The 27,182-nt window shown below is 35.5% G+C and overlaps 1 protein-coding gene across 1 annotated transcript in view; it reads right to left on the bottom strand.

Moving 5' to 3' along the window:
- Positions 1–739: 739 nt before the first annotated feature.
- LOC126966967 (uncharacterized) overlaps positions 740–27,182 on the bottom strand; it is a 177,893-nt gene continuing 151,450 nt past the window's right edge. Inside the window, exon 5 of the mRNA XM_050811282.1 lies at positions 740–805. Within this exon, the coding sequence (XP_050667239.1) occupies positions 740–805 (66 nt within the window). The remainder of the gene's footprint in view (positions 806–27,182) is intronic.

Raw genomic sequence — 27,182 nt, 5'->3', positions numbered from 1 at the left:
CATGCTATCGAACAAACTTAGGCTCATTTTAACAAGTACCACGACTGCTTAGGCAGTACAATGAAATAAATAAAGAAATAGTGAACATAGACATATTTTCCAATGGTCTACAAGAATTTAAACGTAATCTTCGGAAACTTAAATAACATACACATAATAAAAAACACTCGGTATTTATAGAAATAAATAAATAAATAAATATCTTTTTTCCTTTTATATGTAATAATTATACTTATGTAACTTAAAGTCTATAATCAACTTTAAATTGTTATTAAATTTTATTTTAAATTATATTGGTAATTAGTTAATAGTTAGTAATAATAAGTATGTAATAATTAATAATAGTCACAGCAGCAACTGTGAATGTTGTGTACATCTATTATTTATGTTGTGTTATATGTAATTGTTATATGTGTGTACTGTTGATGTACCTTTTAATAAATAAATAAAAAAAAATAAGACACATTCGTTTATGGCGGGCGAGGATCGAACCGGGGGCTCCGTGGTGAGAGTCAATGTTTCAACCTATTGCGCAACCAATGCTTCAAAAAAAATCTTATGTATAAAATACTCGTGTTCCGGTGTTTGTAACCAAATTTTTCCAATGGCAAAGTGAAAGTGCCTCAATCTCATTCAAAGTTTCCTGTAATGATAACATACAAGAGCGCGTTGCCAGATCCATTAACGTCTCCCAAATTTCCTCTCAGACGGACGTCCCGCAATAAAACTGAATGTTACATCAAGCTAATTTTTTCTTTTCCTCCAACTTAAGCTCCCATTCTGTGTAATACGAATCTTTCAGGCACTGTAATGGTTATACTGAGATTACGACGACTCCGGATTTAGGATAGTAATTCACAGCTTGAATCGAGATGATTCCGAGAGGTTTAGATAGTATAAGTATACGTAATTACGTCTACGGTGCATTTATTTTGTATGGTAGATTATGGGTACTACGACGTAAGCAACGAAGCAGTAATCTGTAAGAATTATTGTGTTTTGATCTGAAGGGCGCCGTGGTTAGTTATTATTACTGGTCAAATGAGACTTAGCATCTTATGTCTCAAGGTGACGAGGAAAAAATGTTGCTTCGTAGAGCCTGTTGTACTGATTTTCTATTCAACAGGATCCACACAGATTTATCCATTACCTTTCGTTTCAAAGCCTCCATGGCCACCTAGGTGATGCCCATGCATTCTGAATCATAACCTCCTAGTGATGCGGCTCGTAATTTTTTTCAAAACCACTACATATCCTGTGACAGATTTTGATTTCAAGCCGTAAGTGTAAGTAATATACTGTTTTGGAAACCTGTCACCCATTACGAACAGCGGTGGCTCTTTTTTCATTATCTCTTTTAGATCCTCTTCAGTCAGGGTATTGGTTAAAACATAGTATCTCGTAGCACGAATTATGAGGTAAAAAATATTGTAATTGATGGAGCTTTAGTCCACAATTATAATGCTACCACTCTAATAACAAGGTAATGCACCGTTCCAGAGAAAAAAGCATTATAACTAAACCTCAAATTAAGACATTTTATGGGGAGGAAGGAAAGGGGAATTATTTGAAGAATTTTTTTTCGATTTTTTCTTGAAAACGGTGCATTACCTTGTAATGAGAGTGGTATCATTATAATCGTAGACTAAAGATCTATCAACTACAATATTTTTTACGTCCAAATTCGTGCTACGGCATACTAAGTCCAACCCTGGGGATATTCTGGCGCACCAAAGATTTTGTGTTTTTTAACCTAGCCCCAGTGGAGAACGCTTTTGTTTTGTAAAGGCGTGAAGTCGGAAGATACAACATCGCTGCAGAGGTTGTGTTCTAATGCATCCTGCGATAAACATAGAGGGTATTTAGAAATAAATAAAAAAATCGTCGTAATAAAAATCTTAAATTATTGCGTTCTATAAGTTCCAAGATCCAAAGGGGTCACGCTGCTTTTTAATACAATATATTATAAAAAGATATATTCAATTAAAATGTTACAGTTGTATGTGAATCTGTGAATCAAAGTTGTCTTACGCGAACAAAGAAAACGTCAAATGTTTATGGACAGTTATTATATGCATAAATAGCTAAAATAATATATATATATATGTGTCCATAGTATGAAAAACTTTCTAACACTTCCAGTAAACGTAATGAGACTTCCCTTTGTTATTAACACATGTAGCAATATGTGTTAATTATTTCACAGAGCCCGTTAGCTGATCACGACATTCATTAAATAGAGTACCAAAAAACTTTATGATGCAGAACTACAATAATGTAAATTTATCAAAGCAACTGAAATAATGTAGCTGAATAATTATTAAAACTTGCGTGTTTCTGGTATTCTAATTCTATTTGTACTGAAAATATACTCGAACATCATTATTTTACATTCCTGATTGTTTTGTGGTGGTGGTTTCTGTGATCTTAAACATATTTTTCACACTCTACGATGTATTTTTTTTATGAAATTAAAGCATGAGACGAGCAGAACGTTCAGCTGATGGTAACTGATACGCCCTGCCCAACACCTTATTATTGAAAATCCCATAAATTCTGAGTGGCACTACAATTGCGCTCGTCACCTTGAGAAATAAGATGTCAAGTCTCATATGCCCAGTAATTTCACTAGCTTACGACGCCCTTCAGACCGAAACACAGTAATGCTTACACATTACTGCTTCACGGCAGAAATAGGTACCGTTGTGGTACCCATAATCTAACCGGCATCCGGTGCAAAGGAGCCACTCCCAAAATTTACTAACGTTATTGCAATACTTATGTATGTAAGGTGCATATAACTGATACCCATTACAGGCATACAAAAAACAACTAATCACGCTCAAAAATTGTTAAAAGTAAGACTCTACTGTATTCGCGTCTATTAGGCAGAGTTTTAATTTAATTGTGTTCCGACCGCGCTTTGAATACAATGCCACGCAATGACAAAGTGTTAAGAAAAACTCTCCAATTAACAGCAAAATATCCAAACTTATCGGATAAAATAAATAGGATGGATTAACAAAAGTATAACCAACTTGACGTTTTCAATAAATTCAATTAAAATGTTCTTGCCTCGTGTTCGCGTCCATCTCTTTCGACTAATTCTAGTAAGCGTATGCTTTGAACATTACTGCCACGAGAACTTAATTTGAATGAATGTTTTAAAGTTATCTATATAACTTAATGTATATATAACGCCGCTCAAATATTTTTTGATGAACTTTTAATAGATGATTGAGAATAGATGATGAGAATAGTACGTGAATGCTCATACCTCAATATAAATCACAGGAGATAACATTGTAATAGGATTGCTTTAGGTGTACTCTTTGATACTGCGGTGTTTATTCGCAAATCACCTCTTCCAATATATTTTGTTTGTATGGATAGATAGACAAGCTAATATTTGATGTGTGATACTATTATACTCGCTTAGGGAGTTTCGTATAATCGAATAAAGTGCTGACGTAGCACTTTCACAACCCTGACTGATGCGAGGACGTAATAAATGATTTACGATAACGAATATACGGTTTCACTTATAATGAAATAAGAAATTAACCGTGTATAAAACCAAATACCAATAATATTTTCAATTAATGTAATTGATTTAATATTAGAAATGTTGAAATGTTAATAGTTAATATAATCTTCAACTGTACATTGTTAATGATATCAGCTATACCTAAATTCAATGGTCGTATTTATTAATAAAATAAAATTGTTCTATCTACACCTCATATCCATAATCTTTAAGTTATACTTACTAATATTGTAAACGTGAAACTTTGTATTGATGTTTGTTACTCATTCACGCAAAAACTACTGAATTGTTTATATTGAAATATAGTTTTTATAATAATATACCTATCATTACGTGGAAGGGTACCAAGAATACTGGTAGCATTTCCGCGTTGGATAGCTAGGCTGATCCGTTGAGCGAGACAGCTGCCAGCGTTTGGGTTTCCAGTAGCCATATTCAGCTATCTCGGTCATCGGATCAGCCTAGCTATCCAACGCGGAAATGCTACCAGTATTCTTGGTACCATTCCACGTAATGATAGTTTTAATTTTATGTAGTCATGGTATTGTAAATATAGTTATAAGATTTGTTTTGTTTGAATAAATAATCGGTTTATTATAATATAGCTTATACATCATAATATCACATATGCCATAATTTAATTAGATATTTTGTGAATTGCTCAAAATATAGTGTCATGTGAGTAGCAAAAACGTCTGCCATCTGCGAGCTATTCTGGCGTGCGCTGCAAAAACTGTTAGAACTCCACGTTCATGATGTATGATGGAAATGTTTATCTTAAATATTCTTACAAAAAAGCTCGCAACAACATACATCCATATATTTTTATGTGTAAGCCATTTTCGCCTAAAATAGTGAACCATAAATACAATAAAAAATGATAATTTATTTCTAATGCACATGTTTTGGTATTAATAAATTAATCCTTATATCAAAGTAAATACTTTTATTGCTTCTGATATTTAAAATAAGATATTATTTATTGCTTTTTTTTAACTCCATAATATTTGGTGCAAATATTGTATTATATTATAATATTTAAAACGATAACCAACCGAGTGCGCGATACTATGATGTGCTCCGGCGGCGGGTGAACTATTGAAAAGATGTTTAGATTTAAATTAATATTAAAATTTAGAAAAAAATATTTACCTATTGATCCCGTTAATTCCTATAAAAGCTTAGTTAGATCGAGGAATAGAATTCTAAAGCAAAAAGATAACTGTAGACTACAGATTTAAGATATGTGGTATTAAATTACTTACATTTCTTATACAGATAATGTACATAAAGCTTATAACTTCCATCACGGAACGTGTTTTGGTGAAAAAATCCTACAGAAATGTTTTCAGAAATTAATAAGTTGAGTTTACTCAGCTCTTATTACGGGCGTGACTATTCGCCCGCACGTGGTGTGATATGGCTTTTTGTTTTGTATTTTAACAGCTTTATGTAGGTACATATTTTTGATGTAATTAATCATGGCAAAAGATTTTTTGTATCTGTTTATGAACCAACTTAATGTGCTTGGCTAATTTAATTTGATTCAAAATATTTGTGATTTTTTCAGTTGTGCTTATTTTTGCCTTTAATTGTCACAAAAAATACATTTATGACAATTATAGGCGACAAGTTTAAATGCATGTCCCGATATTGCGCTTCTTACCTAGATATATTTACCTTAATTATGTTCACCAATTTTTAGTATTAGACTTAGGGCTGTAATTGTAAGTAAAAGTATGTTAATATTATTATTTTTATTAATTATCTCTTCATCTATACTTTCTTTATTATTATTTATATAAATAACTAACATATTTATTTCCAAATAATATGGTTTTCATGCGTTTACCCAAACCTTGAAATGATCCGTATTATAATATTATTTAGTTTTGTAAAGTTATCAGTAATTACAAAAAAAATAATACTAAAAGCCACAAAAACCCAAGGAATGGAGCCATGATGCCAATCAAATGCGAATTAAATTAATATCGTTAAAATTCCAATTTAAGGAAAAGAGAATTCCGAATAAGTTACGACCATGAATAATTCTTTATATATTATTTTACCTCTAACTTTTGTGGTTTCCTAGCTCCAAATTTATTTTCAGATAATTAATTTGGCTCAATATGTTTTTCGTAAATTCGCGATAAATTTATTAATGTGGAAGTTGAGAACTGAAAAAAATTAAACATCAAATTTAATAATGAATCATAATAAATTGTCGCAGTTTTTTCGTTATTTCGTGAAGTTTCTTATGCTCTGGTGCCCGTTCCAATTCACAGAAGTCTAATTCACAGGCATTCATAACGTTAGAATAGTCCGCTATCTCGAGCCTAATAGTGGTTGCAAAATTTAGCAGTGGGAGGCTCCTTTGCACCGGAAGCTAGATTATGAGTAGGTACCACAACGGCGCCTATTTCTGCCGTGAAGCAGTAATGTTAATGCATTACTGTGTTTCGGTCTGAAGGGCGCCGTAGCTAGTGAAGTTACAGGGCAAATGAGACTTGACATATTATGTCTCAAGGTGACTAGCGCAGTTGGAGTGGCGTCACTGCATTGTTATCATCATCGTATCAATTACTATCAGCTGAACGTCCTGCTCATCTCTTCCCTTTTTTTCATAAAAAAAATATATGATCTATAACTAAAAATATATTATATGTAAGCTTGGCCCACTTACAAATATTTTTCTGTCTCGATAAATGTTAGCATAACATAAAGCGTGATAATTCTATTTTCATTCACAAAATTATTTTTCTGGTTGGAATCCCAGATTCAGAGAACAACAATTTTAATGAATGATAGGTTACGTTAGATTGTTAAGAAGGTAGAGCTCGTTTGCATGATTTTTACAGATATCCTTTGGTGTTGCGAATAATGAGGTATTTAGTCCGCAAAAAATCAAAATAAAGACCCACCACATGATGAGTTGTTTCGATTGGATTTTGATTGGTTTACGAGAAATATTAAAAATAAATTGATCTTTTTAAATGTAGTATGAAGAAGCCACTCATAATCGATTACGATTCGATTAATAGCATTCGATTTTCCATTTCAATAATATAAAGTACTTTTAAAATGATGTCATTTTTTGTATAATATTAAACTTGAAACTGGCTTATCGAGAACAACATTCAATATTTAAAATTCAACTCAACCACAATAACATCCTAACATTCATTACAAATACCAGTTGGTATTTGTAATAAATGTTAGAACCTCACTGCGGCTCCGTAGTGAATAATTGCAAGCTGCTAACGACGCCCAAGTTGTTGGATTGAAGGGTCACGTAGGTGACATCAACTCTACAACAAATGTAGACACAGCTAGTATATAAACTCAAAGCCACGTACTTCCATAGATAAACGCAATCTACATTCAACTAGATTCTCAAGTGTATCTATATATATATATTTATTTATTGTTTGGATATATTGTTACTAACAGGTCAATTAAGAGGGCTATGCTCGGAGTTTCCCTGCGAGATCGAATCAGAAATGAGTAACCAAAGTCACTGACATAGCCAAAATTGTTGCGAAACTGAAGTGGCAGCGAGCAGGGCACGTAGTTCGACGGACAGATGGCCGTTGGAGTAGAAAATTCCTCAAATGGCGACCACGTACCGGAAGATGTGGTGTTGGTGGGCCCTCCACAAGATGGACCGACGATCTTATCAAGATCGCTGGAATACGTTGAATAAGGACAGTGCAGGACTGGTCGTGGAGATTTTGGGGAGGCCTTTCTCCAGCAGTGGACGTCTTCCGGCTAGTGATGATGATGATAAGTCAAAGTCAAAGTCAAAAAATCTTTATTCACTGTAAAACTTTATAAGTTATTTAGTGCAAGTCAGGATGAAGTATAAAAGTTACAATAGCATTCAAATGAGTATAACAATATTCATTAACAAAATTTAGAACATTAATTCCAACTATCTTTATCATTCAAATAATCTTTCACGATATAATAGGCCTTAGATGTTAATTTATTTTTTACGATACATTTAAATTTTTTAATAGGTAACATTTTAATTTCATTTGGGAGTATATTATAAAATACAACACAATCCACTTTAAAAGATTTAGCAATTTTACGGAGCCTAGTAGATGGAATTGCGAGTTTATGTTTGTTTTGAGTATTATTGTACATTAAGTATTGTATATTGAGTACACTGTGTACATCACTATTCTTTTTAAATTGGCTAATATTTTTATGGGCGTATAGAAGGTTCTCGTATATGTACTGGCAGTGTACTGTCATAATATTTATTCCACTAAACTTTTCTCTGAATGAATCCCTTGAACGCATTTTATAGACTGCTCGAATTGCTCTTTTCTGCATATAGATAGATATTAAATTCTTGTGTCACAATGTTTCCTGCCGTACTCCTCCGAAGCGAATTTTTTGAATGAATGAATTTTTGATGGCCATCAATACAAGAAATAAAAATAAAATCGCTATTCCAAAAACGAGACTCAGTAAAATACAAAATTTGTTTGTCTCAGTGTGCAGTTCATTCATATTAATCCAAAAAAATTAAAAATTACAATATGTCTAACACCTTCTAAATTCAAAGAAAGTTATAAAGAATCGCCATATTCAAAAAGCCGATTAAAGAATATCTAGAGGAAAAAGAAATATGGAAAATAGATGTTCCTGGTTCACCTAATAATTATTATTCATGTTAAGATTGTATAATCTTATGAATGTAACATTAATATATTAATAATATTATATTGTTTTGGTTTATATAGAATCCACTGTAATTTCATTGTATAGAATCATTTGTGGGCTTGCTTTGTGAGCCATTAATTTTGTAATTTTGTAGTTATCATGCGTGGGTATGCTATGTAGGTATGCATGTTATTACATGCTCACTGAATGGCATTGCTTGCGGCGATGTCGTGTGCCGGGTCGTCTCCTTCCCTCAAATATGTGCGAAGTGAACGATGGCTGGTCCATGTCCAACTCGTGAACGGGTGCTGCTTGTGGTGCCAAGTCAACCTGTTATAGTTAATAAATGATTGAATCTGTGGGATGCTACTAATGACAGTAATCACGACCATCATGTTCACTTAGCATCCTTACACAAACAATGAATTCAAGCTATAAAGGTTGATGCATCCAATATAACATAATTTATATTTATACAGTTAATTCTTTATTTATTTTTATGAAATAATTTATTTTATTTAAACACGATTCATATATTGGATGAAGCACATTACAAAATAATTTATGTATATTACAGCCATTGTAAAGTACTCTATTTGATTGAAAAGAGTGGCCATTGAGTTTCTTGTATGTTCTTCTCACGAGCTAAACTTTTTCCAAACATACGATTCAATAGCACTTAGTTTAAGCCTAACTGAATAAGGTTTATTTGACTTTGATTTTGATCGATTTTTTGTTTTTTTTTCGATAATATATATGGCAATAAAAGGTTTGCCGGTTCAGCTAGTCATATAGTAAAATTATCCCCTACTTCATAATCGTGGTCCTTCATCCAGCTCACCCTTGTATTAAAAATCGCAACATGTCTTTATTTGGTCATTAGTTTGATAACTTACAGCATTTTTTTTTGTATTAATTGATTGGACTTCTTATAAACTTAATCTTCATAAGTGAAGCTAACTTACTCTGTAATCTACGATAACATATCTCTGTTAAGAGTTTCCATGAATGTTATTTGATTTATTAATTCAATAGAGTAATGTAAAAGAACACGGAAAGTAACTCATATTCAAATCTACACCTACTACGAAAAGGGTTTGTCTGAATGCATGCTTATGGTCAATTGCATGTTATAAATAACTACATATTAATAAAAAACAAACTCCTCCACTGCGTCTGTCTGTCTGTTCGTGATAAACTCAAAAACTACTGCACCAATCTTCAAGCTGTTTTTACCAATGGATAGCGTGTTTCTCGAGGAATGTTTTACTTGGATAAGTTTTTAAATATACTAACGAAATAAAAAAAAAAAAACAATCGATTTCAAGGACACAACTTACAACAATAGATATAATATGGCACTAAAAAGTTACGATTAATGTCAATTTTGGAATCGGTGTCCTTCCGCCGCGACTCACTCTCGCCTCTCGCTTCCTCGCAACTCAAGCACATCTCACCTATAACTATGTTAGCCGTGGTAGTACAACGTTTGTCGGATCAGCTAGTTGAATGATATAATATTAGGAATTAGATAAATACGAAGTATAAATCATCATCTTCTGTGCAAATCTGTCAAAATTTCCTTTATTCATCTTGAATTTCAATCTTGATCTTATATAATTTTGGGTACATCTTAAATAAGGATTGTTATATAAACTTAATCACTCAAGGCGATCCAATTACGAAAATACTCTTGACAGGTCCGGTAGTAAGACTGACAATAAACACGAAATTTAAAACATTTTGTGTTGAATACTTCAAAAAAAAACCACATTTATAATAATATACAAATGACTACAAATTAATTGACATACTTACATTAACTTTGAAATAACCCAAATTTGGAACAGACACAGATGTAATTAATTAAAATGAATTAATAATAATAATTAATAAATTAATCCATGTAATTTTGAAAATATTCGACTATGGCTACCAACGCAATCCAAAATTTCTTATAATTACCATAAAGTGAACCAATCATATTAATATTAAGTCCATTATAACGCAATCACATTTTCTTACTACACACCTTTATTTTTCTCAGATATTGGAATTTTTCACCAGTGGGAGGCTCCTTTGCACCGGATGCCGGCTAGATTAGATAGAGGGTTACCACATCGGTGCCTAGTTCTGCCATGAAGCAGTAATGTGTAAGCATTACTGTGTTTTAGTCTGAAGGGCGCCGTGAAATTACTGGGAAAATGAGACTTGACATCTTTTGTCCCAAGGTGGCGATCGCAGTTGTTGTGCAACTGAGAATTATTGGGTTTTTCAATAATCTTGAGTGGCACTGCATTGTAATGGGCAGGGCGTATTAATTACCATCAGCTGAACGTTCTACTCGTCTCGTCCCTTAATTTTATAAAAAAAATATTATTATCATGGTAGCAGACACATCAATATTTTTTAACAAGACACTCACTATACAGTTTAAATTGAAAACAGGAACCGGGAATTTCCTCGTGACACGAAGCTGGATCATCACTCACACATGTTGCAAGTAATTTTCCAATTCACTCCGGTTTTTCCTGCAAAGTAAAATCTATATTGAACTGTCTTGATATAATAGTTTGTTTCTTGTTTTCTAAGAAAATTTTCAAGCTATATATTTTCATTAATTATACCGTGATGTATATTACCTACTCTAATAGCTCAGGATTATTATCTAACCATATCAAAGGAAAAACTAGGTTCAAAAGCATAACGCACTTTGAAATGGAGATGGGTAGGCCACTTTATGAGGGATGAATCACAAAAATGGTCAAGAGCAAAAACTGAATGGTACCCCAGAAGAGATAAGAGGTTAAGGAAGACAGTTCTTACGATGGGAGAATGAACTAAAACAGATAGGAGGACCACGATGGTATGTTTATAAAATAACTCATTATTAAATTATATCAAGTAAAAGGGTTGAATAATTTTCAATTATAACAAACATTATGATCACTTCATAATTAACTGAAAGCTTTTAGCAGGCTGAGCTTTCGTCGAAATGAGAATTAGTTTCATTGATGATAAATGAATTAGTTTAAAATATAACATAAACTTTTTAGCTAGTGCAAAGATTTCAAATTTTAAGAAGTAAGAAATTTAGTCTATTGATATTCATATAAATTAAGATCATTGGATATTGTTCAAAGTACATGCATACCGCATATTATGTACATTATACAGGATACTGTTTTTAATATAACATTGTATTTTACCAGCACTGTGATTCATTCCCAATTGTTTTATTGTTTGTTTTTCAGACTGTTGGTGTTCCAGATCAAAGTGATAATTTGCTTTTGACAATGGAACGGAGCGTATACCATACCGGTTTAGGTATCAAGTGGAATGGAAAGTCTTCTAGTTAGTGAAATCTCTGGCCAAGGTTGTGACTGACCATGGGTTACGCTATGATACTCCCTGTATCTTAGCCTTAGTCTTATCTTAGTCTACTGTCCCAATTTTTATTACAAGAATTAAAAGGTTGTGGAACTAGGAATTACTTCATTTGATGTACTTATGTAGTAATTTGTACTTTTAAATTGTCACCTCTTTGTATTTTGTCAAATATATTAACGTCTATTGTAACAGATTTCTAAGAGTATTTGATATTTTTATAATCAACTCCATGTTATTGATTCGTAGGGACCATTACAATGATCAAGACTGATTTGATGAAATTAAGCATTAAACGATGGTTTAATATACAACACTAGAGTCTTAGATTTAGGACTGGTCTTCGCTGCGCTACAGCTAGATACCGCACTACATAAGAACAACTTCTTTATTGCGAGTTGCGACAACTATTAGATGCTTGTGTGCGTGGCATCTTGACACACAACGGTATAAAATACAAAATAATAACTGATGATATGACGTGATCCCAGTGTCATTCTTATTTCTTGTTGTATTATTTTTACAAAGTTTTACTACGCAACCTGGCATTTTAGTTTCAATTATTAGCAAAGTTTAACATGTGGCACGTCAACGTCACACATTGTTTGAGACTAGCTCGAGTACGCTCACTTGGGTGTAGTATTTGTTGCCGCACTTTGCGACTACGACTACGGTATATTTTTGGAGCGCAGTGGAGACCAATCCTTATTCTAAGATTGGAATATATTTTAAATCATTCAATATAAGCATACTATCGTCAAATTGACCTAATAATTAATACTATTTCTGTGTTGGAATGAGCACACTGACCGCTATCTTATTTTTTTTTACTTTTCTTTCAAATGAGATGTCTCTAGTCTTCGGAGTCATTTGTAATGTCAACTGAAGCGGCCCTTTGTCCTAAACTAATAGACTTAAATATACATTGGCAAAAAGTATTTTAATTATTAACATTCTCTTATATTATAATATAGTTTTGTTTTTCCATTCCATTTATTTGTTATAGTTATATGCAAATCACCTTATAGTAGTCAATATCACACAAATACCTATCATCAATCACATAAGTATAATATAATATATTCTTCTTTAAATTTCTACATAAGAACTATTTTTTTTTTATTTGGATACAATTTAAAAAAAAAATTTGGTAAATATTTTTAGGTCATTTTTATATACATTTCTTCAGTAGGTCACTTTTGTTGTGTTACATAAACCATCCTTTTTAATTTTATATATCGTATAACAAAAAAGGTACTTAATCCAAAGTACATAAAATCAATAATCTAAGGCCTCCAGTAAATACATGAGAAATAAAAAAGAACAAAATATGATTTGGAAATAAGTTACGTACTTGGAAAATGACCCATACTATAAATATGACAACGGTAACACGCGTACACTACTTGACGCGAAGGCTTAATTTTAAAATAAGCTATTTTTGATCTTAGGAATACGTTCATTAAGTTATTATGTGACGAGATTCTACAATGAACACGAAACAGTCACCTACGCCAAAAATAATGAAAATCACTTAAACTTTAGCTATGGAAGATTTATTAGTTTTATAGGAATTTTGTTATTCCTATCATATCATCACTTATCGTTTGCGACGTCCCGAAATTGTTTTCCAAAATAAAATGTTTTGATGATATCAATGATAAAGCTTTCAAAATACGTCCATTTATCAATAAAGCTTATGAATCGTTTCGTAAATTTGGGATATTTGAATCCAACTTAGCTGTTGATTAAATAATCGTTAATTACTAATCCGCTAAGTCGAGTTAGTAAGTCTTTTGTGGGGCGACGTATTTGCTTTTATAACAAGATCCCAGAAATTTTCAAAACAAAAGTATAACGTTATTCAAAAGAATTTTTAAAAAAAAATTTGTGCGGTAATGGTTACTATAACGTAAATGAATATTTAATGATACCACAGAATGGGAATGGAGCGAACAGCTTCAGGCTATTAAATTATAAATTTTATTTTACTATATTACATTGTAACTATCATCGTTAATAGAATATTGACATCGTATTGAACTACTGTGTATATATTTTATTGTTATTAATATCTATAGATATTTAAAATATATACAACCAAGGTTTGTTTACTTTAATACTGGCTGATGCCCGCGACTTCGTCCGCAGATAAAGGGTTTTTAAAAATAATGAAAAAGTTTGGAATTGAAGATTATCTCAGGTCCTATTCGAGTTCCAGTTCCGTTCGCTCCCGGTCCCAAAAAATTATATGAATCTTATATCGAGAAAGATTGCTATGGAAAACTAAACCTACTATAATTGGTAGGTATAGTTATATCGACGTGAATTACAATTTTTAACAAATCCCGCGGGAACCATGCATTTTCTGGGATACAATGTATGCCTATGTCCTTTCTCTAGCTCTATTCTATCACTGTACCAAATTTCATCAAAATCGGTTCAGTAGCTCCGGCGTAGAAGCGTAACAAACAAACTTACATTCACATTTATAATATTATTAGGGACTATTACTCGAGGTGTTACATAAATCACGCCATGTAAGTTGCTTAAGGTGTAAATATTATCTGAATCTTGTAAAGAATTGATTTGAAGAATACGATAATGATCTCAACCATTTCAACTTTAATGAAAACCGTCATGTGGAAGTAAAATATTATGTTAAAAAAAGAGTACCAATGCAACAAAGTTCGAAAATTTATTCGTTGAGTGATGTAAATATATAATATTGACAGAATTTTACATAAATTATCTTGCCTCAAACTAGGCATAGCCTGTACTATGGGTACAAGGCAATGGTATATTTAATACAATATACTTACTTAAACCCACATCAATACATATAAACATCCATGACCCGGAAACAAACATCCATATTCATCATATAAATGTTTCCATATACTGGGATTCGAACCCACTAGCTCAGTAGGCAGGGTCACTAGCCACTGGGCTATATGGGTCGTCAAATAGTATCCAGATTATTACGGCAGCGAGTGTTAATTATATTTCTGCTTATTTATAATCAATACCTTATTGTTATAAGGTTTATATTATGTTGAAAATATTTGACAGATAAGTTCCAAAGCAATGACATATACCTCTATAAAGACACTAAAATGTTGGAAATTCATGAAATGTGACCTGTACGGTCGTTTGTCCTCCTATTCCATAAAAAAAATTGGTATGAACAATACCATAAAAGCGAAACCAAACAAAAATCTAACTGAAATTGCTTGCGGTTAAAACTCAATCTGTCGAGAGAACCGACACTCTTGAATATACAAATTGGCCTCGCGAAAATTGATAGTGTAATATAATAGGTAGTACATTCGCTATGCCAGATATCACCCTACTCTTCGACATTTTAGTAGAAAATATAACGTGAATAATTTTATATTGATAATTTGCAAAAGGGTCATAAATAAATAATAATAGTAGTAATATTAAATCTTGTACCAAACAAACAATCGATACAAATAAAGTAAACATCTTATGTGTAATTATTTTTTGTGAGTCAGAATTTTATGAGTTTTTTTCATGTACAGGTGAATCGCTTCGCTAATACGAGTAGATTATATTATTTCTCCAAAATAAGCGGTTACATTTCAAACTAAAAAATCGGTTCTGTAAAGTCGAAGATGATAATTTTACGTTGTAACATCATAAGAAAATATTGATGAAAAATTGTATATACTATGAATTAGTACGATCATTCCTCTCTATCACTTGTTCCTCGCTCTCTCTTGCACGCTCGGCTCAGGCAGAACGTGACACTTTTTCGTGCGTGCAGTCGGCGTTCATCAATTTATGTTATCAAGTCAAAAAAACTCTTTATAATTGACTAACCAATTATAAAGAATAATATATTATGAATAAAAACCTTAACCTTAGGAGAGGCTTCTTTGCACAAGAGCTGGACTGGGGATGGTACCAAAGCGGCGCTTTATGCCTTGAATTAGTAATCTGGATTATTGTGGTTCAATATGAGACAACATCTTATGACTCAAAGTGAAAAGGGCAATCGTGATGTTACATATCGTGTTGGAACAAATCAGTAACTAATCAGCACTGCATTGTTATGGGTAGGGCGTATTACGTAGGTAATCTTACTCATCTTGTCACTTAATTAAAAAAAAAACTTAAGAAAACAAAAAAGTGCATAGACTAGTCCTAGTTCCTAAATAATGTAATAGTAGAAACTTCATTTCTGGATTCAAGGCAAATAAAACCAAGTAAGTATTCGACTTACTTAACTTACAAATCGATCAAGCGATAAAATTTCTAGCAAATAATTAGTCATATAACAAAATAAAAATGTGCCTTTATAATCCTGTGTTTAATTCAGAAAACAATACTTATAAATATATATGTATCTTTCATTTTTGTGGGTTTATTTAAAAAGAAAATGATCCTATATCTTTCCTCGGGACGCATCTCCTATTCCATTTCATACTGAGACAAAACTTTTTTGGATTTATCTCCCAAGAACAGTTCTGGGATTATATGGACTGGACTGCGAGATCTTGAAATAGCAAGATCATTCGAGGTAATAAAATAAATTAAGAAAAAGTAAGACGCGCTACACTCCTTGTTTATACAACGTGGAAATCGTAATTGAAAGTAATTTCAAGAAAAGAAAATTAAAAAAGAAACGAGTTTATCTCAGCTGGTGAACCCTCAGCGCAATTAAATCTCGGCTAAAGTTGTTAAAGTTTTTTCAGCGCTTCAGAGAGTTCAGCTACTGGCCTGACCCTCATTAACATTTACGTTTTTAATTTGACTTGATGAAAATGCGGTTGTTTTATACAAAAAGTGTCAATCGTGATAAACATGCGATGAGCCTCTGGTAGAAAAAAAAATATTATTTTTAAAATTATGCGATTAAAACAAAGCTAATTTTGTACTAATTATCAGACTATAAACGCACTGCAAAGGCTGAAAACGAATTGTGAGCTATCCAATTATTATTCTTCCATTTCCATCGGACGGCGAACCTAAGTAAATATTAAACGCCTAAACTAACTAGTAACAAACATAACGCTAAGGCAGCTAGCGTTTCAGGATAGAATTTATTATAAATTTTATTTTTCTCTTAAAATCTAAACGAAGTACAATACTTCATCCAAATATAATATTATCTAAGCTAATTAATTACAGGTGAAGATTAATAATAACAAGATGGAATGAGCTTCCTTGTGTGGCGTTTCAAGGATAATACGACATGGGTAAGGTACCCAAGCTCTTACACTTTTTTAAAAGGCCGGTAACGTTCCTGTGATTCCTATACAATTGCAGGAAAATGTTGGCGGCAGTGGTCACATAAAATCAGATGCCGAATACGCTCGTTTGTCCTTCTATAACAAATTGGCTGTCTGTAAAGTCGGTTTAATGAAGATGATAATTTACATGATGCCGTCATAAGAAAACATCATACGATAGTAATTTATATGAGTACCAGTGGGAAGCACAGGATGATGGCTAGATAATGGGTACCACAACGTTGCCTTTTTCTGCCATGAAACATTAATTTGGAAGAATTTTTGTGTTTCAGTCAGAAGGGCACCGTAGCTAGTGAAATTACTGGGCAAATGAGACTTAACATATTATGTCTCAAGGTAATGAGCGCAATTGAAGTGCCGCTCATAAAGTTTGGGTTTTTCAATAATTCTGAGCAGCACAGCATTTTAATGGGCAAGACGTATCAGTTACCATCAGCTGAACCTCCTGTTCGTCTCGTCCCTTATTGTCTTAAAAATTATTAACTAAAACGATATAGTCAGAACTCACTACAATTAGCAATGTTTATAAATATTATCAACAATACATGTAAACTTTTCCAAAAATGTTCAAAAGCTTTACGGAATTACAGACGTAAGTATTTAATGTCTATAGTTTAGTTTTATTCAGTTATAACTTCCTCCAGTTTCGGTAAAGATCCTGTAGATTCACTGGTACCTAAATTCAGTCAATATATCCTGCTCCAGGCAGCGTCGTGAGTTGGGCCGTTAAGTTCCTTAAGACGAAAAGAGATGGAGGTAAATTTTGTTATAGTTCATATTATTGTTATTGTATGATCATTTAAGTATCATTTTGATTTTAGTATCATTTTATTATTTCAGTTATAGCAGTGCTTACAACCCAGTTTTTTTTTTTTTTTTTTTTATGGAATAGGAGGACAAACGAGCGTACGGGTCACCTGGTGTTAAGTGATCACCGCCGCCCACATTCTCTTGCAACACCAGAGGAATCACAAGAGCGTTGCCGGCCTTTAAGGAAGGTGTACGCGCTTTTTTTGAAGGTACCCATGTCGTATCGTCCCCGAAACACCGCACAAGGAAGCTCATTCCACAGCTTTGTAGTACGAGGGAGAAAGCTTCTTGAAAACCGCACTGTGGAGGACCGCCACACATCCAGATGGTGGGGATGATATCCTAACTTGTGGCGTGTCGTGCGATGGTGAAATTCGGCGGCAGGAATCAGGTTAAACAGCTCTTCGGAACACTCCCCGTGATAAATGCGGTAGAAGACACACAATGAAGCGACGTCTCTACGCAACGCCAAGTGATCCAGCCGTTCACAGAGCACTGAGTCCCCGACAATTCGAGCTGCTCTACGTTGCACGCGGTCAAATGGATCGAGCAGATACTGGGGTGCACCAGACCAGAGATGACAGCAATACTCCATGTGTGGCCGGACCTGCGCTTTGTAGAGCGCTAGAATGTGGGCCGGCTTGAAGTATTGCCGTGCTCTATTGATGACGCCCAGCTTCTTCGAAGCCAATTTGGCTTTGCCCTCCAGATGGCCACGGAATTGGCAATCGCTCGAGATTTCGAGACCCAGTATTCCGATACTAGGCGCGGCTTTAAGAGAAGTGTTCTCGAAGAGCGGTGATACGACAAATGGGGTTTTTTTAGTGGTAAACGCGCAAACTTGAGTCTTCTGGGGGTTAAATTGGACAAGGTTCAATTTACCCCATTCCGCGACCTTCTCGAGAGAGGACTCGATAGAAGACACAAGTTTCTCCCGGCACTGGTCGACGATTTCCCGAGAGAGACCTGCATAGCCCGTGTATACGGCATCACCAGTGCTGTCATCTGCATAGCAATGCATGTTGGAGGTGTCCAACATATCATTGATATGCAGAAGAAACAGCGTAGGAGATAGCACACAGCCTTGGGGCACTCCAGCATTCACGGGCTTCGGGTTCGAGCAATATCCGTCGACAACGACCTGTATGCTACGCCCAGTGAGGAAGCTGGAGGTCCACTTGCACAAGCTCTCGGGAAGCCCAAATGATGGAAGTTTTGAGAGGAGCGCCTTGTGCCATACACGATCAAAGGCCTTCGCTATATCCAGGCTAACTGCCAGGCCTTCCCCCTTGCTTTCAATAGCCGCCGCCCATCTATGTGTTAGGTATACCAGAAGATCACCTGCCGACCGTCCATGGCGAAACCCGTACTGTCGGTCGTTGAACAACTGGTGACCCTCTAGGTATACTAAAAGCTGGTGGCTAATTATGCTCTCCATGATTTTGGAGAGCAGGGAGGTGATAGCAATAGGCCTGTAGTTCGCCGGATCCGAACTGTCTCCTTTTTTTTGGATCGGATGGACAAGGGCTGACTTCCATGAGTCAGGGACTACGCCTTTGGAATAAGAGTGCCGGAATAAACGCGTTAGCACCGGCGTCAACTCAGGGGCACACGTTCTAAGCACGATTGGAGAAATGCCATCCGGCCCGCTCGACTTCCTGACATCCAACGAAAACAGAGCTCGCCTTACAGTTTTCTGTCTGAACTGTACTTCAGGCATAGAGCTCTGACACTGCAGGATGGTCGGCGGTGTTTTTCCGTTGTCGTCAAGAGTCGAGTTGGAGGCGAAAAGAGCGCACAGGAGCTCGGCTTTCTCTTTTGCCGTATGGGCCAGGGTGTCATTCCTCATGTGCAACGGCGGCATGGACGGCTGGTTGAAGTTACCAAGAGCAGCTTTCGACAACGACCAGAACTTGCGTGTTCCGGTCGGGTAACTGGAAAGCTGCTCGCCGATTTTGACGACGTGCTTAGACTTCGCACGGGCGATTTGCCGCTTAAAAAATCTGGAGGCACGGTTATATTTCCTCTTAAGAACTTTGCAGTTCGGGTCCTTTGTGCCCAGGGCCGCAACCCAAGTTCGATACGCCTGTTTTTTGCAGTCAGATGCTGCTTTAACTGACGCATCGAACCAGGGCTGTGATCTGCCACCGATCGGTACTACAGAGCTTGGTATAAAAATATCCATGCCCTGCAGTATCACATCGCCTACTGCAATGGCGCAGGCACTAGGATCATCCGAAGAGAAACAAACCTTGCCCCAAGGGTAGGATGCAAAAAAGGAACGCATCCTATCCCAATCTGCTGACTTGTAGTGCCAAACGCGGCGGGTCGCTGGTGGTCTGCGACGTTGGCGTCGGATAGGCACTACACTCCTGACCAGGCAATGGTCGGACGTTCCAAGAGGAGCGTCGACAAAGACCTGGTAACCATCGGGATGTGTAGTCAGCAGAAGATCTAATAAGGACGGCATGTGGCTATCCACATCCGGGAGCCGCGTTGGCGACTCAACCAATTGGGACAGACCATACGCCAATGCAAAATTATGCACAGATCGCCCTGCGTAGTCTGTGGTACGTGATCCAAGCCATTCGGCATTGTGCCCGTTGAAATCACCCAAGACCACGATTTCAGCGGAGGGGATCTGTGCAAGCACGACGTCAATTGCAGCTTGAACGCAGCCCATGAGATGATCGGTTTCTGCGTTACCACTATGGGACCTGTAGACACACGCATAGATACGGACGCGGTCGCCTAAATCTACGCGGAGCCAGAGAGTAGACAGGTCCCTACCCTCAAAATTGCCGAGACGGCGACAGCAGATATCCTCCCTAACGTACACACAAACCCCGGCATGAGGCAAAAAGTTGTGCTCAATTTTGTACCCGGGGTACGTTAAATATGACGTATCGCTAGGTCGAGATATCTGCGTCTCCGTAAGGAAACACAAGGCCGGCTGCGCCGTCTCAAGGTGGTGGTGGACGGCGATTAAATTGGAGTGAATTCCCCTGATATTGCAAAAGTCCACGTTGAGCGTGGAGCGGGGTGCCGTGGTGTTACTGCCTCGTTTGTCCTCGGTCATGCGCGGTTCTGTGCCCACCCCAGAATACGAAGGGCGGCCCGAGCGAGAGTGCTCGGGGAGGGATTCTCCGGCTCTGGTAGAGCTGGTACCCTCCTGGGGTAATATCTTTTTACGGACCGCTCTCATAATTTGTGTGGGGGGGGGGGAAGGGATGGCCTCCGGCCCTCGACACTAACCTATGCGAAACATAGCGGCACTAGGCCGCTACTTCACGCCGGTATTCTGTGCGAGTGTGGTAATTAACCCGGACGAGTCTGGCCCGATTGTGCTGACGTCATAAGACGGCAGCGTGACTCTCCCACTTCTAAAAAGCCCTTAGTCGCAACTCTACGACACCCATGGGCCTGGGACTCCCCTATTCTTTTTACGCCCCGGAGAAAGTACAGGGCCAGTTTTAAAACTCTCTCTTATGTTATCATTACACAGAATAATCTGCAAATATATTTGGCATCCAGAGTGCAATTATGCAAGTCACTGTTACTTGGGCACACGACATTTTGTGTTATCACGAACAAACTTAAACGATTAGCACATTGCAATAACGTTGTTGTTATCAGCTTCTTCAGAACTTTGGTACTTACTTTGTTTTATACGGTTGATATTATAAACAATTTGTTAGTTTTAAAGTGAGTACGCAACTTAATTAAATTAAATTTAATTAATCCTAGAAGTAAGGGATATCACTATAAAAATAACGAATTGTTTAGATTTGAAAGAGGGACATCTCAAGTCAATTTTCTAATATGCAATTATTGGGGTTGAGCAGGTTGTTAACTGTAAAGTAGATCCTTTGGATGTAGTCACAACCTGAGAGTTGAATACACTAAGATTTACGAACCATATATCACCAGAAATGGTTGGCTCAGTGGAAGAGCGCTCGGACGGAGCCCGATAGGTAGCGGGTTCAAGACCCGCATCGTTCATAAATTTTCGTTACAAGCTTTATATAATCTTAACCTATATCTTTGTAAGCCAGTCTTTCAAAGTAATTTTCACTATTTGAAGTAATCTAAAGTAGTACTTCTTTACGCACGCTTGACTTGAGGAATAAGCTAGTGAATGCGTAACGAGAACGTTGCGAACGAACGCTACGGGTTAAGATGATTTCTTGACTTGGGGAGCAAGGTGGTGAATGTGTGACGAGAGCGTTACTAATGAGCACTAGGGTTACGCGAACGTGATTTGTTGACTTGGGGAGCATGGCGGTGAATGCGTGACGAGAGGTACAAATAAACGCTAGAGTTATGCGAACGGTGATTTCTTGACTTGGGGAGCAAGGTGGTGAATGTGTGACGAGAGCGTTACTTATGAGCACTAGGGTTACGCGAACGTGATTTCTTGACTTGTGGAGCAAGGTGATGAATGTGAGATGAGAGCGTTACTTATGAGCACTAGGGTTACGTGAACGTGATTTCTTGACTTGGGGAGCATGGCGGTGAATGTGTGACGAGAGCGTTACTTATGAGCACTAGGGTTACGCGAACGTGATTTCTTGACTTGGGGAGCAAGGTGGTGAATGTGTGACGAGAGCGCTACTAATGAGCACTAGGGTTACGCGAACGTTATTTCTTGACTTGGGGAGCAAGGTGGTGAATGTGTCATGAGAGCGTTACTTATGAGCATTAGGGTTACGCGAACGTGATTTCTTGACTTGGGGAGCAAGGTGGTGAATGTGTGACGAGAGCGCTACTAATGAGCACTAGGGTTACGCGAACGTGATTTCTTGACTTGGGGAGCAAGGCGGTGAATGTGTGACGAGAGCGTTACTTATGAGCACTAGGGTTACGCGAACGTGATTTCTTGACTTGGGGAGCAAGGTGATGAATGTGTGACGAGAGCGCTACAAATGAGCACTAGGGTTACGCGAACATGATTTCTTGACTTGGGGAGCAAGGTGGTGAATGTGTCACGAGAGCGTTACTTATGACCACTAGGGTTACGCGAACATGATTTCTTGACTTGGGGAGCAAGGTGGTGAATGTGTCACGAGAGCGTTACTTATGAGCACTAGGGTTACGCGAACATGATTTCTTGACTTGGGGAGCAAGGTGGTGAATGTGTCACGAGAGCGTTACTTATGAGCACTAGGGTTACGCGAACGTGATTTCTTGACTGGGGACTCTTGGGGAGCATGGCAGTGAATGCGTGACGAGAGTTACAAATAAACGCTAGCGTTGTGCGACCGGTGATTTCTTGACTATTTCATTATGTTATTTAGTTCTTGAACAATTTTATAAATTAATATATTGTTTCACTTCAGTCGTGTCTAGAGCACACTCATTTTTTATTTATTATTAGAAACATTTTATTCTCTTTCCATATAATATGTCTAGTTGCCTTACCTGTCCTTTGCAATCAGGATTCTATCCAATGAGAGGTGTTTTTGGACTTAACATTGGCTTCATTCGTGTGAGTGAGTGAATATATGTTTATTGTTGAAAAAACTAAAATTAATTACATCAATTACTTTATAACAAGTTAATGTACACTGATTATATTTTAAGATGTTCCATTTTAAACTTAGTAGGCTGTAGTAATAATTAATATAGAGCCTTTTACATATCTTGGTTCCCTATAATATGAGAACTTAGGAGTTCTGAGTACTATCAAATAGAATATGAATAAGTATTGAATTCATTGGGAGTTGTACCAAATGATATAATTATATGTTAATAATAAGATTAGGTTTCTTAAGTATTATATGATTGTAAGATTAAATGTATCTCTATATTTTTATTTTTTAATTAATGCTCATTTTAATTGTTTTTTTAAGGTGAATGTTACACTAAGGCTAGACGTAAGTGATGAAAACAAATAGTTAAACAATAAAATAAAATTTTATTTTAAAGATCTTAAATCTTCAGAAGAGTCATGGAACTATTTACGTAGTAGTAGTTTATTCATTGGATGGCAAGTGTAAATACAAATAGACTCCGCAAAAGAGAATATATAATATCATATTATCATATTCATAGAATGTTATATACATAGAATTATAAGGAAATAATTTACATATAAATTATCTACTATAAACATATTTTTCCGTACTCCAAGTTTCTATGTGTTTGATGTAAAACTATTTGTAGATATAACTAGCTGCGCCAGCAGACGTTGTATTGCCATATAAAGTATTAAAAAAATTTTTGGGGTGTTAAAAGTAGATGCAACTGATTCTCAGACCTACCAAATTTATCTTACTACAATTATTGTAAGTATTGATTCATTGCCATCTTGCAACCCTATAGCGGATTTGTAGATGGAATAGAATAATATAAAGATCGCGATTCAAAAATAGGGGTTGATCGTAGAGGGTTGAAAATTTGGGGTTGTATGTATTTTTAATGTTGTATCATAAGAAAATAAAAACAAAAAAATACATCCAAAATATGAGAAAAAAAATTTGGGTACCTAGACCACCCTTAACATTTAGGGGCATAAAAAATAGATAGTAGCTGATTCTCAGACCTACTAAATATGCATATAAAATTTGGTAAAAATCAGTAAAGCCGTTTCGGAGGAGTAAGGTTACTAACATTGTGACATGAGAATTTTATATAAGACTAGCTGACCCAGCAAACGTTATATTGCCGATATTAAAATCGCGATACAAAAGTAACTGTTGATCGTAGATGGGTGAAAATTTGAACAAATTGATAAAAAAATGTCAAAAAAATTCAAAAAAAAACTTTCGTGTGGACCATCTTAATATTTAGGGGTATGAAATATAGATGTTGGCCGATTCTCAGACCTACTCAATATGCTGACAAAATTTCATGAGAATCGGTCAAGCCGTTTCGGAGGAGTACGGGAACGACCATTGTGACACGAGAATTTTATATATAAGATTATACTATTGAACGGTATTTTATAATACATTTATGTCAAGGTGCTATGTCTCATGTCCTGTTTAGTTGATAACGACCATTCTTATACATAAAATCCAAAAATTACTGCTCCACCTACGACTATTATAATTTGACCCTTTTGGCCATGTGGAAAACATTTTTAAAGTGAAACTTATATTACATCGCCTCAAATTTTTTCGTCCATCTATTGCATGTCGCATTACAGACGGCCTCTGTGCAGTGGTGAGTTCATTAACTTCTGTATAAAAGGCAGGTTGGCTGAGTGCTGTGAGGCGCCAGATGTTCTAGATCAGAGCTCAAGTTCTCGAGAGGGAGCGTGGGTTCGAACCCCACCCTTAAAAAGGGTTTTAACATATTTATAACAATATTATTTTATCTTATCAATAATGATAAGGTATAATTTTTTTTTAATTCGTTTTTTTTTAATTTAGATTATTATGCTGATATTATTATATGTCATTGCTTGTATCGTGGTAATATGAAACCACACAGTTATTTATATTTTTTGATGTAATTTTACTAATTCGATATGAAAATTCGGGTTTTGAGAAATTGAAAAATTTAACATTTGAAAGAGATTGCGTCAGTGTTACATATTATGTTTTGGTCATTAATTAATTTATGTTATATTTTATATAAATTTAGTTCTAATCATATTATCAATCTAATAATTTAATATAATCATACTTCACTTTGAATCAGCTAGTAATACTAGTTTTTAGTCGGTTGCATAGATAATTATAAATTAATGGCGATGTATACAAGCTTTTCAATTCAAAAGTTTAAACTATATATATGCAGTGGTTTAGTGATAAGAATAATATTAATAATTGAAAGGTACAAAATAACAATTTCTTTTTCAATTTATATATAACGGCATTTTTAAGCAATTTTATGTCTTATATAATTTATATAGCTTTGTTCCATACATGAAAGCAATAGATGGAAATTATTTCTATTAGATTATTTCTATTGTTTCGTCGGGCTTGGGATTCTATCAAGACAAGTTGTTTGATAGAACGGCACACATTCCTATAATCTAAGAAATTATACGTAGCATTACGTTAATAATTACAAAAACGCTATTACAGCGATAACGTTAGTTCGGAGCAAATCGAGTGAGATTCTATCAGTATCACGTGACTCCGGTTTAGGATCATTAAAATGAAATTTACTTTGGTGATACCACTCCTGCCATGTGTTTATATGAAGGTCCGTGTAATTATTCTTATCTTTCTATGACCGGATGAGTGTTTTTGTGCACAAGAAGATAAAAGGACTGCTGTCGAGACAGAAATCACCATAATGATCTTAATTTGACTTTTGACAGTATTCATACCATTACACACATTTTTTAAAAAGCTTGATGCATCCAATAAATGATAATTTATATTTATATAGTTGTTAAAAATATAAATAACAATGGTAAATGTTCGGAAAAGTTAAGCCAATCAATAGGGGTTTCATAGAGAATTCATACATGTTATATCGTAGCAGCAATAATATGGATTACAATTAATTATTTAGAGGTCTAGAATTCGCCTAGTATAGGAATATTGCTTAAAGGGAAGTGCTGTCGAAGAATAGTGATACGTCAAATGGGATTTTTTTTTGGTGGTATACGCGGAATCTTTAGTGTTCTGGGGGTTAAATTTGACAAGGTTCATTTCACCATTTTCCACGACCCATTCAAGAGAGGACTCGATAGAAGACACGAGTTTCTTCCGACACTGATCCGCGATTTCTGAGACAGAACAGGTATCCAGTAGGAGATAGCATGCCTTGGGGAACTCCAGCACGTGTAAGTGGACCACTAGCTTTCCACCTGAGAGTTTTCTCAGAAAAACCAAATGATGGAGGTTTTGAGAGAAGCGCCTTATACCATACACCATCAAAGGCCTTCGCTATGTCCAGTTTAACGGCCAGGCCTTCTTCCTTGCTTTGGATCGCCACTGCCAATCGACGTATTAGGTATACCGGAAGATCGCCTTTTGGTGACATCACCAAAAGGGTCAAATTATTTTTAAATTGAAATTTTTATTTTATCGCCTCAAATTTTTTCGTCCATCTATTGCATGTCGCATTACAGACAGCCTCTACGTAGTGGTGAATTCATCAATTTCAACTACTGTATAAAAGTCATGTTGGCTGAGTGGTGTGAGGCGCCAGATATTAGCTCTAGTTTCCGAGAGGGAGCGTGGGTTCGAACGCTACCCTTAAAAAAGTTTTTTAATTATATTATTATTTAATTTTATGAATAATATTAAGCTATAATTTTTATAAATTTGTCTTTTCTTTATTTAGATTATTATGCTAATATTAATATATCATTTTGTAAAAAAAGTTATCACTTGTATCGTGGTAACATAAAAACACACAATTATATATATTTTTTGATGTATTTTTTTTATGAAATAGGAGGACTAACGAGCGTACGGGTCACCTGGTGTTAAGTGATCACCGCTGCCCACATTCTCTTGCAACACCAGAGGAATCACAAGAGCGTTGCCGGCATTTAAGGAAGGTGTACGCGCTTCTTT

Source organism: Leptidea sinapis, chromosome 11, assembly GCF_905404315.1.
Source record: "Leptidea sinapis chromosome 11, ilLepSina1.1, whole genome shotgun sequence".
Classification (NCBI taxonomy): Eukaryota; Metazoa; Arthropoda; class Insecta; order Lepidoptera; family Pieridae; genus Leptidea; species Leptidea sinapis.
Note: the sequence above shows the minus strand (reverse complement) of the source record. Positions and strands in the feature narration are given on the sequence as shown.